At 42.6% G+C, this 17,826-nt stretch overlaps 1 protein-coding gene across 3 annotated transcripts in view; it reads left to right on the top strand.

Moving 5' to 3' along the window:
* The window catches only part of LOC126475318 (diuretic hormone receptor-like), a 602,994-nt gene that overhangs the window by 510,073 nt on the left and 75,095 nt on the right, over positions 1-17,826 (top strand). For 2 of the 3 annotated variants that reach the window (XR_007586700.1, XM_050103100.1), the window contains exon 9: positions 2,813-2,941. The exons of the other annotated variant lie outside the window; for it this stretch is intronic. Coding sequence is in view for 1 of the 2 variants with exons in the window: in XM_050103100.1 (XP_049959057.1) it covers positions 2,813-2,941 (129 nt within the window). In the remaining variant the exon portion in view is untranslated. The remainder of the gene's footprint in view (positions 1-2,812; positions 2,942-17,826) is intronic. 3 annotated transcript variants of the gene reach the window in all.

The raw sequence follows: 17,826 nt of genomic DNA on the forward strand, positions 1-17,826 counted from the left end.
ACTGATTGAATTGTTCAAGACTACACATTCTGCATACGGAAGTCATCGGTTCCTTACATCCAGTGGGTGTGTGGAGGGGAAGGGGAAAGTGAATATTTAAAAACTGCAGGTATTTTACATACTGGACTTCTCTGGATGCTGTTTACTGTAAATTTCAGTCACGCCACTCAGAAAATCAAGAGCGCACGGTAAATTTTCCTACTACAGTAGATTTTAGTGTTTGCCATAGATTCTACACTGTTACTCCGAATGATCGAATCTTTAAGCAGACAAATTACGTAATATTTCGCCAATAATGACGGAATGATGTTAGTTTTGTGGACGAGATTATTGCTGTTCTTAAGCAGAAGAAGTTTTCATGCTTATTGGCTTTCTACTTCTTTATTTACAAGCAACTGAAATTTTTCATCAATGTGACTGCGAATGTCCCTTTGTGAAAAAGCTGTCTGAAAGAAATTAATGCATGTGATTCTTGAGTTTCTCCTGGCGTATTTGATAATCAAAATATCCACGGGTGTACTGCCGGTCTACAGCGCCCAACGGGCACAATATTTCGGCGATCATATATGTCACCATCATCAGGTGAACTGACGGACTGCTTGGGAACCAGCGATTGGGTTAATCAAGAGTAAATCGAGCAAACGTATAGTTCTGACGACCACGGCGGACAGAGCCATCACACCGACGTCATCTCAGACGCCGTAGCAATCTGTTCCACAGCGCGACCGTGGCGCGGGGCGCGGACGGCGGAGGGAGTGCGCCGCGGGCGGAGGGTATTTAAATCGGCCGCCGCCGCGACCGAACCCAGTTCCCCCTGAGCAGCCATAGCGTACGGATCTCCGTACCGGCACGTTCACAGGAGCTCTGTCCGGCAGTTCACCTGATGATGGCGACATGTATGATCGCCGAAATATTGTGCCCGTTGGACACTGTAGACCGGCAGTACACCCGTGGATATTTTAAATTAACGCATATTTATACTTAGTTTCACATACAACTATTACAGATATTTGTTTAACAGAATACTGATTATTTCTTTTGCCTAATTTTTACACTTCACCTGACAATGTCTCTAGCTATGGAGCTAGGAGTATATTGGCAAACATTACATCTGGTGCACTTCTTTGACTTTATGGTTAGACATGTGGGACCTTCACTCGGTTATTTGCGTTGGCTGGTTCCGAGTGAATAACAGAGCTGTTGACACGCTGCATTTTTCGGAGCCAGCCCTGAAGATGATCTTCAACGAAGATTGAAACTGGTCGTCATTCATGAAAAGGAATGTTAAGGCAACACAGTGTAGCAAACCTAAACAGAGTTTGCATTGTCATTTTCAGGCTCTGTCAATCTGGAAATTGCTGTAAATGGAATGTGTGCTAGGTACTACTTCCTTCGCGGGTAGTAATAAATAATATATATAACCATGTACCGAGAGCAGTTTGTACGTTTATGTTTACAGTACAGCATTTTAGCTCATTTTATTGCAAGCTATACCACAAATCAGCAGCTGGCTTACATGTACGTTACCTATGTACGCTTCAACAATCAGCCGACACTAAAGGCGAGAGGTGTTTATGTTACTTCACATTTACTATCTCATCAGAAGTACCCGGGCTCCCTACGTAGTTTGTAACTGACGGATAGATGAGAGCAGTAACGGGAAAATCGGACGGTCAAAAGAGGTCAGTGATTTCGGACGTGGTATAGTCATTGGATGTCAGCTAAGTAACAAATCCATCAGGGACACTTAATCGTTCTGAAGCTGCCCAAGTCGTTGTGAAGAGGAAACGAAAGGGAAACATCACTGATAAACCAAAACTCATGTACTGGTGAACAGAGACTATCGAGAATTGCGGAGTGTGGTTGCAAAAAAAAAAAAAAAAAAAAAAAAAAAGGTAAGTCCGGCTGAAACAATAAATGTGTATATGGAGTTCACATAATGGCATCGAATGTTGTAGCAGTTAATCATCAACCACGTATTTATGCAGTCTGTATCAAGCGACGCTAGCGGTGGTGTAAACAGCGACCTCACTGAACAGTGAACGACTGGAAAAGCCTCTGATTTGGAGTGGACAGTGAAAGACTGGTATGGGGATGTTTTACGTGGTTAGGGTGTGGTTCCATAATTTACACTTAAGAGGATGCTAAATGCAGTAAGAAATGAACATATTTTTCAGCATTGGATACGGAGTCCAGTACAGCAGCAGTAGAAAGACAATGATTATTTCATCATGGCAGTGTACACATGTTATGAAGTAGCATCTTTGAGGTAATGATTTGTGGACAATGACTTTCTTCAAATGGATTGGCCTGCCCAGACCCCAGCGCTCAACATCACTACCATCTCTCGTTTCACCTTTTGAGGAATAATGGGCTAGCATTCGTCCACTGTCATTTAGACACATCATTAAAAGCGTCCCCAGCAGAGGTGAAGCCGTGAAAAAGGCGGAAGTTGGACAGAACCATGTCAATGTCCAGTAACAGGTGTCCGGATGGTTTTATCAGATTGCCTAACGGCGCAGATGGATACTTAATACAAATCTTCACCGTAATGAGAAACTACAGTTACAGTAAACAGACGATCGCTGCTGTCATTACATTAAAATACTGCATATACACCTTTTGTTAATTTTTTACCCTACGTATGTTTATGTTCAGTATAGCTGGGCTAGGAAAGGAGGGCAAGGAGGGGACTGTGCGGGTGGGAGAGAGAAAAATAGTAAGGAAGGAGGAGAGGTATAAGGAGACAGGACGAGGGGAGGGGGCGACAGTTGGCGGAGACACGTCCGCTCATGGTTTGTCTGTGTGACAGGTGGCGAGCGCCGAACCGCTGCGCCGGCACTGCCCGTGGATGGACGTTGACGCGTACGACTCGATCCACATGGGCGCCATCATGCTCGTGCTGTTCGCCAACCTCGGCTTCCTCGCCAGGATTATGTGGGTGAGTGGCCGCTGCTCCTGCCTCCTCTGACTGACACATTCATATCACGGGGCCCTTGCCGTGTCCAAAGAAATGAACACTAAGTTGGAGACAGGCAGAATGTCTCAAAAAGGAGCTTACGCTGTTTGAACTTTAATAGCTGAGGGGGTATTAATATAAACTGATCCACTTCTGATTATAAGGTGCTCTCATGGTTAGTTTGTCAAGACTTTAGTTTGTTTACTTACATCTGTCGGTAACAACACAGAAATAACACGGTGGCAGAAAACGTGTCCTTGGACCAACGAAAGTGGATTTAAGTGTTATTGCATATGTGAGAACACAAAAAGTGTAAAGGGACGATGGCAGCCAGAGTTGGATACCGTGTTTCCGTCACTTGTGACGACAACGGAATTACACTGTTGGCCATTAAAATTGCTACACCACGAAGACGACGTGCTACAGACGCGAAATTTAACCGACAGGAAGAGCATTCACACAAGGTGGTGACGCCTACAACGTGCTGACATGAGGAAAGTTTCCAACCGATTTCTCATACACAAACAGAAGTTGACCGGCGTTGCCTGGTGAAACGTTGTTGTGATGCCTCGTGTAAGGAGGAGAAATGCGTACCATCAGGTTTCCAACTTTGATAGAGGTAGGATTGTAGCCTATCGCGATTGCGGATTATCGTATCGCGACATTGCTGCTCGCGTTGGTCGAGATCCAATGACTGTTAGCAGAATATGGAATCGGTGGGTTCAGGAGGGTAATACGAAACGCCGTACTGGATCCCAACGGCCTTGTATCACTAGCAGTCGAGATGACGCACCTTATCCAATTGGCTGTAACGGATCGTGCAGCCACGTCGCTATCGCTAAGTCAACAGAGACTGGGATGTTTGCAAGACAACAACCATCTCCACGAACAGTTCGACGACATTTGCAGCAGCATGGACTATCAGCTCGGAGACCATGGCTGCCGTTACCCTTGACGCTGCATCACAGACAGGAGCGCCTGCGATGGTGCACTCAACGACGAACCTGGGTGAGCGAATAGCAAAACGTCATTTTTTCGGATGAATCCAGATTGTGTTTACAGCATCATGATGATCGCATCCGTGTTTGGCGACATCTCGGTGAACGCACATTGGAAGCGTGTATTCGCCATCGCCATACTGGCGTATCACTCGGCGTGATGGTATGGGGTGCCATTGGTTACAAGTCTCGGTCACCTCTTGTTCGCATTGACGGCACTTTGAACAGTCGACGTTACATTTCAGATGTGTTACGACCCGTGGCTCTACCGTTCATTCGATCCCTGCGATACCCTACATTTCAGCAGGATAATGCACGACCGCATGTTGCAGGTCCTGTACGGGCCTTTCTGGATACAGAAAATCTTCGACTGCTGCCCTGGCCAGCACATTCTCCAGATCTCCCACCAATTGATAACGTCTGGTCAATGGTGGCCGAGCAACTGGCTCGTCACAATACGCCAGTCGACTCTTGATGAACTGTGGTATCGTGTCGAAGCTGCATGGGGAGCTGTGCCATTACACGCCATCCAAGCTCTGTTTGACTCAATGCCCAGGCCTATCGAGGCCGTTATTACGGCCAGAGGTCGTTGTTCTGGGTACTGATTTCTCAGAATCTAATGACCCAAATTGCATGAAAATGTAATCACTTGTCTGTTCTAGAATAATATATTTGTCCAATGAATACCCGTTTCTCATCTGCATTTCTTCTTAGCGTAGCACTTTTGATGGCCTGTAGTGTATGTGACTTCTGTCACCCGTGACAAAAATTAAATTAGGTGACTAATTTCTGAGGGTTTTAGCTGTGTGTGATCTGAAGAACGGACAGTGTGACGGGAGGAAAGTGGTAGCGGGTGAAAGAGGGGTGTACGCAGTGGTACAAATTTTCACAAGATCCCCGAAGAATTCCATATGGCCAAGCTGCGCCGTGTCAGATGTAAGTAAATATTCACCGACAGTTTGAAACAAGCAAAGCGGGTTGCTTCACGCGGGGAATGACAATGAGCCGGAAAGGCACCTCGAATTTTGTAAATGGGTTTGCAATATAGAACAGTTGACGGATGTCATGATTTGATCTGATGAGTCGATGTTTAAATTGAATGGAACCATCAATTACCGTAACTGTGTGCAAGAGATAAGCCAGAGGTTACGGAAGAACGACCTGTTAGTCTTCCTGTGTTGTCAGTGTCGTGTCTTCTTTCTGTCAGAAGACTTGTAGTAGTATACATTTTTTAAGAAACAGCGACAGGTGTAAAGTACCTTACCATGTTGCAGGAACGAACTGTACTGCAATGAAGATTATTTTTGTTGTCCAACAAGACAGTGCAGCATCACATTACCGTCGTGGCGTGAGGCAATTTCTGGATTAAACATTTGCTGAGAGACGCATAGACCGATGAGGAGGTGTCGAGTTTTCACCCAGATGTCCCGATCTGACGCCGTTAGACATCTCTCTGTGGGGAACTCTGAAGGACACCGTCAATGCTAAGAAGAAACGAACGCTGTTCGACGTGAGAGAGGCCACTGTGACTGCCTGTGAATCCACTCCAACAGCAACCGTACACATCTGTATGCTGCTAATGGAGGACATTTTGAACGTCTTAATCAGTAAAACGTGATCAGTAATGTCGTGGCGATGTATGTGAGTTAAAAATTCACAATTTTTTTGAGTGGAAATTATGAAAGTTCAAAAAGTGTAAACCCCTTTGTGGGACACCCTGGATTGTGTGCAACTCCACTATGCCATCAGCATTAAGGTCGAGGCCCACGAGAAAGACAGGCCGCGGCGCGTACGTCAGGAAGGTAGTCCGGAACTCGTTCGCTCGCTCAGCTCAGCAGACAAATTAAGTTTCTAAAACTGTTAACTAGCAGCTGGGCATGTAAGTACTAACGAGAATTGCATCTTCCACTGGAATCTGCTATTATGAAGTCTTATTGATTAACAGTACTACAGCAAAATTTAATTTAAGATCAATATTCTATGTAGATGGTATATCGGCGTGTTTATAGCATTTAGTCTCTTCTCTTTAACATGCTGTAAGTGGTACCTTATGCAATTGATAATCATTTTAGCATGATTTTATTTTGTTGTACGCCAGTAGAGCCGTAACAAATTATAAGTAGGCCGATGGACTTCCCATCATTATAGGCCTAATAACAGTAAGATTCCATAATAGCGGATTCCGGTGGAAGATTCAGTTTTAGTTTGTACGGACACGCCTAGTTACGAGTTAATAGGTGCAGAAACGTAGTTTGTGTGCTGATTTGATCGAACGAGCGAGCGAGCGCAGGAACTGAAGTACGCTCCGCGGCCCGTCTTTCTCGTAGGCCTCGATTAAGGTATTATTGCGTCACTACCATTCTGAATGTGTAAACACAAGGGCGGCAATAGGTGAGGTGTGAGTGACACAGGATTGCAGTCTACCTATGATGTTACTGAAACTCTGTACTGACAAAGCTGTTCTGTCGTTAAAATATAGTAATGACAGAGAGTATTAGATCCACAACAAACTTTATTTCTCGTTACAGAATGGCATACACTGAGATGACAAAAGCCTTGGGATAGCGATACGCACATATACAGAAGGCGGTAGCATCGTGTACACAAGGTATAAAAGCGTAGCGCATTTGGGGAGCTGTCATTTGTACGCAGATGATTCTTGTGAGGCGGTTTCCGACGTCATTGTGGTCACACGACAGGAATTAACATTCTTTGAACACGGAATGGTTGTTGGAGCTAGATGCGTTGGACATCCGACTTCTCAAATCTTTAGGAAATTCAATATTCCGAGATCCACAGTGATAAGAGTGTGCCGAGATTACCATATTTCAGGCATTACCTCACACCAGGGACAACGCAGTGGCCGACGGCCTTTATTTAACGACCGAGAACAGCGGCGCTTACGTGGAGCTGTCGTTGCTAACAGATAAGCAATACTGCATGAAATAACCACAGAAATCATTGTGGGACGTACGACGATAGTACCCCTTAGGTCACTGCAGCAAGATTTGGCGTTAATGGCCTATAGCAGCAGACTACCGATGCTAATGCCTTTGCTAAAATGACATCGCTTGCAGTGTCTCTTGTGAACTCGTGAGTACGTCGGTTGGACGCCAGACGACAGGAAAACCGTTGCCTGGTCACATGAGGCCCAATTTCAGTTGGTAAGAGCTGATGTTAGGGTTCAAGAGTGGCGCAGACCTCACGAATCCATGGACCAAAGTTGTTAACAGACAGTGTGAAAGCTGGTTGTGGTTCCGAAGTGCCCCGTGTCACCAGGCCACAATTGTTCGCGTTTGGTTTGAAGAACATTGTGGACAATTCGAGTGAATCATTTGGCAACGCAGATCGCCCGACATATATCCCAATGAACATTTATCACTATTCGTGCTCAGAATCCTGCACCAAAGGAGGTCCGATATGATACTGGAATGTATTCCATGATTTTTGTCACCTGAGTGTGTATCAAAATGTCAGAGATACTCCTCCAAAGATTAAACAGATAGTCTCTACTCATAACAGGTATCTCATTCCACAACCCCTCCCCCCACCCTGTCCGACCTCTAACGATATGACCAGCTGCTGTTATGGGACCGTATTCCAGAACAGTCACGCAACACACGTAAATTCATATAAAATCATTGTAGAGATCCACCCTCAACCTTGATAATTAATTACAATCAGGGAAATGAATTGGTATTAAATGTATGAGTTATTGTCAGTTAATGTCGTAATCGAAAACAGATTTGCATGCTGGTAATGGAAATAAGATAATGTTTTGGAAGCACGCTGATTAAGATGGGTGCAGAGCCAAGCACCAGAATAATCAGGGACCCTGCAGAATCCTTCTACACTTTTGTGGCACCCCATTGAAGCACCTTCCAAATGAAGAACAGTTGGGACATCCCGTAGTGACCGCTTGTGCAAATGTTTGTATTAGGTGAAGTGAGGAAAAATTTTTGTCGAATGGCACTGTTGTCAGCCGAACCCAGAAAAAAGGATTTTAGGATTCCGGAGATTGCCATCTTGCAGGTGAAAAGAGAGCCCGAAGCTAGGTCTTTGAAAACCGTGACGTGCCACCAAATGTATAGATCTTACAAACAACGTTAAGCACTTAAGACAAACGAAAATTGGTTCATCTAAATGTTTCCAGAGTGGCCAGAAGCAAACACTGCTAGAGGAAGCTGTCTCATTGGCTGAGGAGAGAGACGGGAATAGTAAGGAACAACTTATTGCAGAGGATAATGGTAGGAAAGAAACCATTAGTTAACCAAATTAAACATAGAGAAAGGATCTCCTACCCTCTGACGACTCAGAAGATTCGAAGCCCACCCAATCAAACTGAGCGTGTATCGAAAAATGCGACAAAGCGAGGTTTCCTTGTTGGATGCTCTCACGCAGGAATAACATCACTTCACTTCTACTTCTTCTTTTTCTTCTTGTTGCTTGTTAGTCAACTTCAGATCTTGTCATATTACCTCTCATCTTGGAGAACTGCTGCCATTCTGCTATCTTCTTGAGATTCAGTCACAACTTTATCTGATGCATTTGGGGAGGGAGGGAGGATTTAGAAAATTTTTCTGCTATCCAACACTCAGACACAGGAGAGTGTCTTGGTGATCCCAGTAACTAAGATTTCAGTACATCAGTCACTGACAGCTAGACTGTGCTGCGACACAGCTGCTACTACATGAGATGTAGGAGATTTCAAGTCAAGTTATAATTGTACAATCTCAGACCCTCACTCTGAATATTTGCCTGCAAAGTCATGTACAGTTTGCTACCAATACAAACAACATGCGTCACACATTACGCTCAGGAGCTCTAAGTATTACCTTCAGCAGTTCTATTCTGTGGAACCAGTTTGACGAGAATCACTAAGTACTCGCATAATTTATTCTCAGCTTTCCCCCCTGACTCTCATGTTACATTCATCATATTTGTATAACACAGTTTACCATAGTGAAATGTTGATTAAGAACTTGCACGGGTTCCCGTTATTGTGTATGAAGAATTAATTGTCAGTAAGATTATATGAGTATTGTGTTTGTCTTAAATGTTAATTATCTAACTTTTGACATCCAATAAATCAAAATAATGTGAATAACGTTTTGTTGACCCTCCCCACAACAAGGTATCTTACACGGTGCAAAGGCGTGTGACCTTCTGGTGTGCGGAGGATCATTGTTCTTGCCTACTTATCCCTCCCTGGGTGTGCTCTCTCTAGTCTGGCCTTCCTCCACAACTGTTGTGGGCGCATGTCCTCTGGTATCAGACCGGCATCTTCAGCGCATATTTTGATGAACCATCCTGGTGGGCGTTTCGGTTAATGAAAGTTCCTCAGCTCTTTCGTCCAAAGTTTCCAAAAGCTGTAGGAGTGTTGCTGTAACAGTCGGATTTTTTTCGCCATGTTTATGTTTGACACTGGCTCTGGTACTACTGGGTTCATTACATACACTACTGGCCATTACAATTGCTGCACCAAGAAGAAATTCGGGTGATAAAGGGGTATTCATTGGACAAATAAATTATACTAGAACTGACATGTGATTACATTTTCACGCAATTTGGGTGCACACGTCCTGAGAAATCAGTACCCAGAGTAACCACTTCTGGCCGTAATAACGGCCTTGATACGCCTGGGCATTGAGTCAGACAGAGCTTGCATGACGTGTACAGATACAGCTGCCCATGCAGCTTCAACACGACACATCATCATACAGTTCATCAAGAGTAGTGACTGGCGTATTATGACGAGCCAGTTGCTCGGCCACCATTGACCAGACGTTCTCAATTGGTGGGAGATCTGGAGAATGTGCTGGCCAGGGCAGCAGGTGAACATTTTCTGTATCCAGAAAGGCCCGTACAGGACCTGCAACATGCATTCGTTCATTATCCTGCTGAAATGTAGGGTTTCACAGGGATCAAATGAAAGGTAAAGCCACGGGTCGTAACACATCTGAAATGTAACGTCCATTGTTCAAAGTGCCATCAATGCAAACAAGAGGTGACTGAGACGTGTAACCAATGGCACCCCATACCATCACACCGGCTGATACGCCAGTATGGCGATGACGAATACACGCTTCCAATGTGCGTTCACCGCGATGTCGCCATACACGGATGCGACCATCATGATTCTGTAAATAGAACCTGGATTCATCCGAGAAGTGACGTTTTGTCATTCGTGCACCCAGGTTCGTCGTTGCGTATACTATCGCAGGCGTTCCTGTGTGTGATGCAGCGTCAAGGGTAACCGCAGCCATGGTCTCCGAGCTGATAGTCCATGTTGCTGCAAACGTCGTCGAACTGTTCGTGCAGATGGTTGTTGTCTTGCAAACGTCCCCATCTCTTGACTCAGGGACCGAGACGTGGCTGCACGATCCGTTACAGTCATGCGTATAAGATGCCTGTCATCTCGACTGCTAGTGATACGAGGCCGTTGGGATCCAGCACGGCGATCCGTATTGCCCTCCGGAACCCTCCGATTATATATTCTGCTAAGTCACTGGATCTCAACCAACGCGAGCATCCATGTCGCGATACGATAAACCGAAATCGCGATAGGCTACACTCCGACCTTTATCGAAGTCGGAAACGTGATGGTACGCATTTCTCCTCCTTACACGAGGCATCACAACAACGTTTCATCAGGCAACGTCGGTCAACTGCTGTTTGTGTATGAGAAATCGGTTGGAAACTCACCTCATGTCAGCACGTTGTAGGTGTCGCCACCGGCGCCAACTTTGTGTGAATGCCCTGAAAAGCTAATCAATTGCATATCACAGCATCTTCTTCCTGTCGGTGAAATTTCGCGTCTGTAGCACCTTATCTTCGTGGTGTAGCTATTTTAATGGCCTGTGGTGTACTTATATTGATATTCATGCGATCTGATATATGGTATTGTATGCTTTGTAAGGTTTTTTTTTTTGTACGGCGTTGTTAGTTTTTTTAATATTTTATCTGTCACATAATTATACGTGATGTTACTCCGGAAGGTGCTACAGTAGATTAAAACTGAGCTCAACACCGTGTATCATAGATAATAACGATATGCCATGTCTGATGTTTTTACAGATATGCCTAGTAGCGCTTCTCTCCCGTTTTAAGTTTAAAGGTGGAGTCTGGACCGAAACTTTTATATAATGAGTCAATATTTAACACTTAACATAACCTAGACCACGACTTAGATAACAGGCTGATTACATTGGGCCATAACCTAGACCTCTGGCTATTCAGCTCATATCAGCTGATCACTGAAGATATACCATTGTTATGAGATTCTACACTCGCATGTACTAAAGTCATATAGCACCGTTTTCATATTTTTAAGCTCTGTGTATCAAGAATTTATTAGAGCAACGTTAATACTTACCACTTTATGCATCTGGTAACAATGACTATAACAGTGATGTAAGATACAGTAACAGAATTGTTGTAATAATTTTTTGACGTATATATTTGAAAATCCAAGTATATAACACTTTAACTCACATACATTGTATTTCTAAGACATAATGTTATGTTGTAGTGTTGCAAAAGACTGCTGGCATCTCATGGCGCTTCAGAACACGCTGTGTTACCTTGACTACCCCGAAACAGCTTCCTGTCAGATATCAACAAGGACACAACAACAAAACATTTTATAAACGTCTTATGTATTTTAGTTGTAACTACTGTGCAAGGCTCGCATTCTGTTATTGAATTACGAGAGATAGTAATATGGAACGTCGTCTCTATAAGATATGTTTACTGTGAATATGAATGCATTTTATGTTGATTTGGCGCTAGAAATTTCCATAATTGTACCGTTATGTAGCCGTACATTACTGTTGTGTCCAATTGATGTGAACAGTCAACGGAATGGACAGCCCCTGTAATTTTTCTTCTGCAGAAATGATCTAAAGATGGCTATTTAATTTCTCTGAAACTAGTAATCATTGTGCATTTTTGTGTGACCTGGACGAATAAACTTCTGTAATCAGAAGAGCAGCCTTGTTTAGTGGTAAGTTATTTTGCAGTGCTTGTAGTTCACTAGCGAAGGATTCTCGCTGGACTACACATTCTGGCAGTTGATAGTTCAGTAGCTGTAAGCTGTCGTGAATATTTCTACGTCTGACGAATTTTATGCAAAAAAATGAAGAGTCCTTGCTGTAGTACGAGGGAGCCTCCAGTATGAGCTTAATTTAGATAGGTTCATGAGGCTGGACGGTGTAGATATTGACAGAACTTGCCTATGGTTTTCCTTCGTTATTTTCGTCTCAGGACTTAGTCAGTCGACAGTTGGTTAGATGTTCCATAGGTCATCTGGACGATTCTTTTATTGAAATGATGTGAAATGAATCAATTTACAGGATATGTAGGCATGATCAGTGTTAGAACACATTGTTATTTTTAGTCCTACTCTCACAACTACATTTTTTTTAACTGGCTACCGGTTTTATAATGGAAGAGGAGGATCTGACGAAGAGAAGTGATTTTAATCTAGATTTAAAACTTGCTTCGCTATCTGTCAGTTATTTTAAGATATTGAGCAAATGAACAAAAATTTTTTTTGCTGCATTCTTCTTTCTGTGCCACTGGCAGCTTTAGCAATGGGTAATATATGCAATCTCTCCCTTTAGTTTCATGTTTATGAACATCACTCATCTAAATAAAAATGTTGTGTTACTAGGGCCTCCCGTTGGGTAGACCGTTCGCCGGGTGCATGTCTTTCGATTTGACGCCATTTCGGCGATTTTGGAGTCGATGGGGATGAAATGATGAAGATTAGGACGACACAACACCCCATCCCTGACCCCAGAAAATCACCAACGCAGCCGGGAATCGAACCCAGGCCCTTAGGATTGCCATTCTGTCGCGCTGACCACTCAGCTACCGGGACGGACACTGTTCACATGTAATTGTTATGGATTATTTATGACGAATTTCATTAGCGTAGGTATGTATCACAGTTAAAATGCCTAGCTCCTTGAGGATGTATTGAGATTACTTCCGTGGGTAAAAATCAGATATTATTCTTACCACTCGCTTTTGTGAAAACAACACTTTCTTTCCAAATTGTGAGTTACCCTAGAAAATCATTCCGTAAGACATCATTGAATGGAAATACGCAAAATATGTGAAGAGGTAGTTAAGATTGATTCTAAGATCAAAAATTATGGGAAGAGCAAAAACAACTGAACTTACTTGTTTGAGATCACCAATAATTTGCCTCCTCCAATACAAGTTTTCATCAATTTGTGTACTCAAAACTTTGGAGCACTGCGCTCTATTTAGTGACTCGTACTGATGTGATACATCAGTTGTTGGTATGACTCTGTATGTTATACAAAACTGATTGTAGTGCGTTTTTTCACGAATTTCAGAGAACCATAGTTTTTAGTTGTTTGGAGTTGGTAGTAAGTTTCGATAAGGGGGTGGGCTGATCAATAACATTAGGCCTACATGTTGGTAGTACACGACGATTGCCAAGTTATCATTTTCTATTGCGACTGCAAAGTTGTCCTTGCTTGCATTCTTGTTTATAGTAGGTGCCACGGTGCCACATCAGTTCATCACAGTGAATTCCCTTATACCATGTGTCCTGCAGTAACAGTTCTCCAATAGGGCAGGGGAGAACAGACCAGCCCTACATTGTAAAAGACTGAGCTGTTCACCCCTTCCTCCCAGCTCCAGGCAGTGCTAGCTTCCATCACACAGCTCGAAGAGGCTGCCAAGGGGCATCACTGTGGGGGATCGGTGGCAGGGACTCGAGGGACGTCGAGCACGTGTCCCCCGATAGGTCCAATGCCGTGGCCGCTCTGGTTACTGCCTGCACTGAGGATTACTCCTCACCAGTGGACAAATGGGAGATCATTCCAAAGTCTGGCAGGCAGCAAAAGACTTTCCGAGGGGCCAACCGTAGGGCTTTCTAGTTCGATTTACAAACAGGTTTTTGGTGCTGTCTGTGGCTGGGGAAGTCTCTAAGCTGGATGCAATCGTCCACCCTGTTCAAGAGGAAGCTTCTCGTCTGCATGGTCTGGGCTTTCACAGAGGGTGGACTAATTACATCTTGGAATGAGGATATGTGTGTGTCCCAATTAATATGTCTTTTGTGACAGTATATTCTACACAGTTTACCAATTTCTTTCATTAATTGTTCACAAGGGTTCGAAGAAGCATGGTACTTGGATATATAGATCGGAGAAATGTTTCTAGCTCGTAACATACGTGTCCATATAGCAGAACGAAATTGTGATCCATTGTCAGAAATTACTTTCAACACATGCCCTACATGAAATAGAAAATGCTTTCCAAATGCTTTCGAAACGGTTTTAGCAGTAGCTTTGCGTAACGGAGTGAAAGTAACAAATTTTGAAGTGAGTTCAACAGCGACAAAGATGTAGCAAAAACCTCTATTAGTTCTGGGAATTGGCCCAAAAATGTCTACAGCAGCCATATGTCTCAATTTAACAGGTACAATGGGATATAATGGAGGAATACGTGAAGTTGTGTCTGACTTAGCTTTCTGGCAGATTTTACATGACGCTAAAACGCGTCGTATACGTTTTTCCATGTTCGAAAAATAACAGTTCTGTATCAGTATAAGAAAACATTTTCTGGCTCCGTAATGTGCATAACTTAAATGAGTATACCATATTAATTTGTTAACCAGTTCGTCAGGAATGCATAATAACCAATTGTTGCTGTCAGGATGAGAGCGGCGAAACAGAATGTCACTGCGTACAGTGTAATGGTTTCTAATCGTAACGTTATTCTTATCTTGCCAAAGCTGTTTAATTTCTTTCAACACGTTGTCTTTATTCTGCTCTTGTGCTATGTCCTGTAACGACGACGAAATTAAATTTTCAAATGCAACTTGTTGAATGTATATAACGCTGAAATTTGCTTTGCAGAAGTTGATTGCGATGTCTTGCTGATTGTTGCTGAGAGAACGAGATAGTGCGTCTGCTACAATATTTTGTGTGCCGGGAATGTGAACAATTGTGAAATTAAATTCCTGTAAATAAAGTTTTCACCTACTTAACCTGTCGTGTGTAAATTTAGCTGAAAGTAAAAATTGTGTAGCTCTGTGATCTGTGTAAACGGTGGTATGTCTGCCATAAAGAAATTGCCTGACTCTCGTAAAAGCCCAAACAACACACAACGTTTCCAGTTCTGTAACAGAATAATTTCGTTCAGCAGGTGACAGAATGCGGCTTGCAAATGCGATGTTTTTAATTATTGTAGAACCATCTTCTTCAATTTCCTGGAAAATATGTACGCCTAAAGCGGTGTTAGAACTGTCGGTAGCAATGGAAAAATTTCTGGTAAGATCTGGGTGCGATAAAAGTGGTGCATTCAGCAAAGCATGTTTCAGGTTCATAAATTCAGAATGTGCTTGCTTATCCCAAGACCAAATAGTGTTTTTACCTGTCAATTGGCATAATCTAGGTGTGTCTAAACCAGAGTGATGAATAAATTTACGAAAAAAGTTAATTAAGCCCAAAAAACTGCGTAGTTGCTTCTTCGTTGTACGAACAGTAATGTCACGTAAAGCTTGAAGTTTTTCCGGATCAGGCGCAATGCCTTCTGCTGAAATTACATGTCCAAGAAATTTTATAGAAGTTTTACCAAAGTGCGATTTACTAAGATTAACTGTGAGTCCTTGTGCATGAAAAGTTTGTAACAGACGTTCAAGAATCATATTGTGTTTAGACCAGTTAGCTTCTGCGATAAGAATGTCGTCTACGTACGTCGTGATTCTGTCTTTAAGTTCTGTCGGAAGTATTGTGTTCAAACCGCGAATAAAAGCTGCAGAAGAAATAGTTAAACCGAATGGTAATTTGCAAAATTGATAACAGTCGCCAAAACAGAGAAATGCTGTGTACTTTCTGCAGTTCGGATGAAGCTGAATTTGCCAAAATCCCGATTTCAAATCTAGTGTGGAATAAATAGCCGTACCAAGAAATTTCTGTAGAAGTTCCTCTAGTGTTTGTGGTCGATCTGTTTCATTAATAATTATGTCATTGACGAGACGTGAATCAAGCACGAGGCGAAGTGAGCCATCTTTTTTTTTAACAATATGTAGCGGGTTTATGTACGGACTAACTGCTGGTTCAATAATTCCTTGGTCAAGCATATCCTGCAATTCTTTCTTAACCTGTTTTCTGTGGATATATGGAATGGGATAATGCTTGGCTTTAAATGAATCATGCTGTTTGACTTGAAATTCATACATAAAACCGGACATAGTACCAGGAATGTTGTCGAAAACTGGAGATTACTGTAAAAGAATTTTGTGTAGTTGCGTGCGTTCGTTGTCTGTATTTGCACAGCTCTGCTTAACTTTGTCAGAAATCATCTGCATTACGTCGTAGTCAGCTTCGTCTGGAGTATTATAGTTGTGTATGTACGTATCTGTGAACAATGTGGGATTACAGTCTATGTTACGTGATACGGAAATGACCTCTGTGCGATTAATTGTTTGTTCTTCCGCAGATAGTGAGTGCTGAAATTCTAAAGCCGATTGTACATTTTCATCCTTCAACATTAAATAGGAATTTTGAAAGTCAATAATGGCATCGTGTTGTACCTGAAAATTCGTACCTAAAATAATGTCTGTCGTCAATAACGGAATAATCCAAAAATTTGAGTGAAATGTGTGACCTGCAATGCAAAATGATAAATGTGTCTGTAATTTAACGTCTACTCCTTTACTCGATACTGCTCCTTTTACTTTCGTTTTGCCTAATGGAAATGTAGGATAGGTATTCTCTTTGTTACACTCGTTAAAAGTTTCTTCATTTATCACTGACATAGGTGATCCGGAATCGATTACTGCTGAAAATTTCGATGAACCAATTTTAATTTCGATGACAGGATGTGAAATGGTTTTCTGACACAACTGGTCTTTCCTGTAAAAGCGTGTCTCGGATGTCGTCGAAAGTAATAACATTTTCGTGAACAACATTCTGCGTGTCAAAAGTAGTGCTTGAGTTATTGGAAGATGCGACCTGTACAGTATCTAGTCAGATTCTATCTGACATGCTATTATTTTCTGGAGGATGTTGTGGCATTTCGACTATTTGAACTGTTCTGTTATTTCTTCCAGACGTATTACGTTCTGGATGATACCTACTGTCGGGTTCATTCATGAGAATATGTTCTTGCGGATGATTTTGCTGTTGGTAAGACCGATTGTTATTATATGTACGCTGAAAATTTTGCTCATTATTTTTACGTCTGTCGTGATAGGCATTCCTATACGGTGCATTGCGATAGGAATTGAAATACTGTCTTTTCTGTTCGTAGTTATTTCCCTGCTGCCGTGCGTTACTATTTGTTGTACCTGGGACTATACGTGCACGCGGCGAAACATTAAAGCTTGGTTGACCTTGCGTACTGTATTGTTGGTTAGGTATGCTAACCGGCTGGCTTTGATGCTATTGCGAAGAAAAACGTCTATTGTTATCAAAATCTGGTTTGCTATTGCTGATAATTTTACACATACTGATGATTACGATTTTATCTGTTATTAAAGTTACGGCAATAGTTGTTATTTCTTGTGTACCTAAAGAGAAATTGTCACTTTCGGTAAATACTTGTCTTATCGGGTTTTCCTTAGTCATTCTTAATACTAGGTAGAGCAATAGTTAAAGAGCTATTTTGAAAGATATAAAGGGTAGTAGAAGAGAAGGCAGCAGTGCAGAAAACTAAAGATGAAACAGCACTACTACAGCTCGGGGCCCTATGCACGCTACGGCACATATTCATTAAAGCGTAATGAATCCCCTGAGGTCTGTTACACGCTGCAAATACATTTCAGCTTTTGCGTTACAGGCAATGGCGGTAAAAATTCAGAAGCAAATTGTTGTATCCATGCTA

The sequence above is a fragment of the Schistocerca serialis genome, chromosome 4, assembly GCF_023864345.2.
Source record: "Schistocerca serialis cubense isolate TAMUIC-IGC-003099 chromosome 4, iqSchSeri2.2, whole genome shotgun sequence".
NCBI classification, from domain to species: domain Eukaryota; kingdom Metazoa; phylum Arthropoda; class Insecta; order Orthoptera; family Acrididae; genus Schistocerca; species Schistocerca serialis.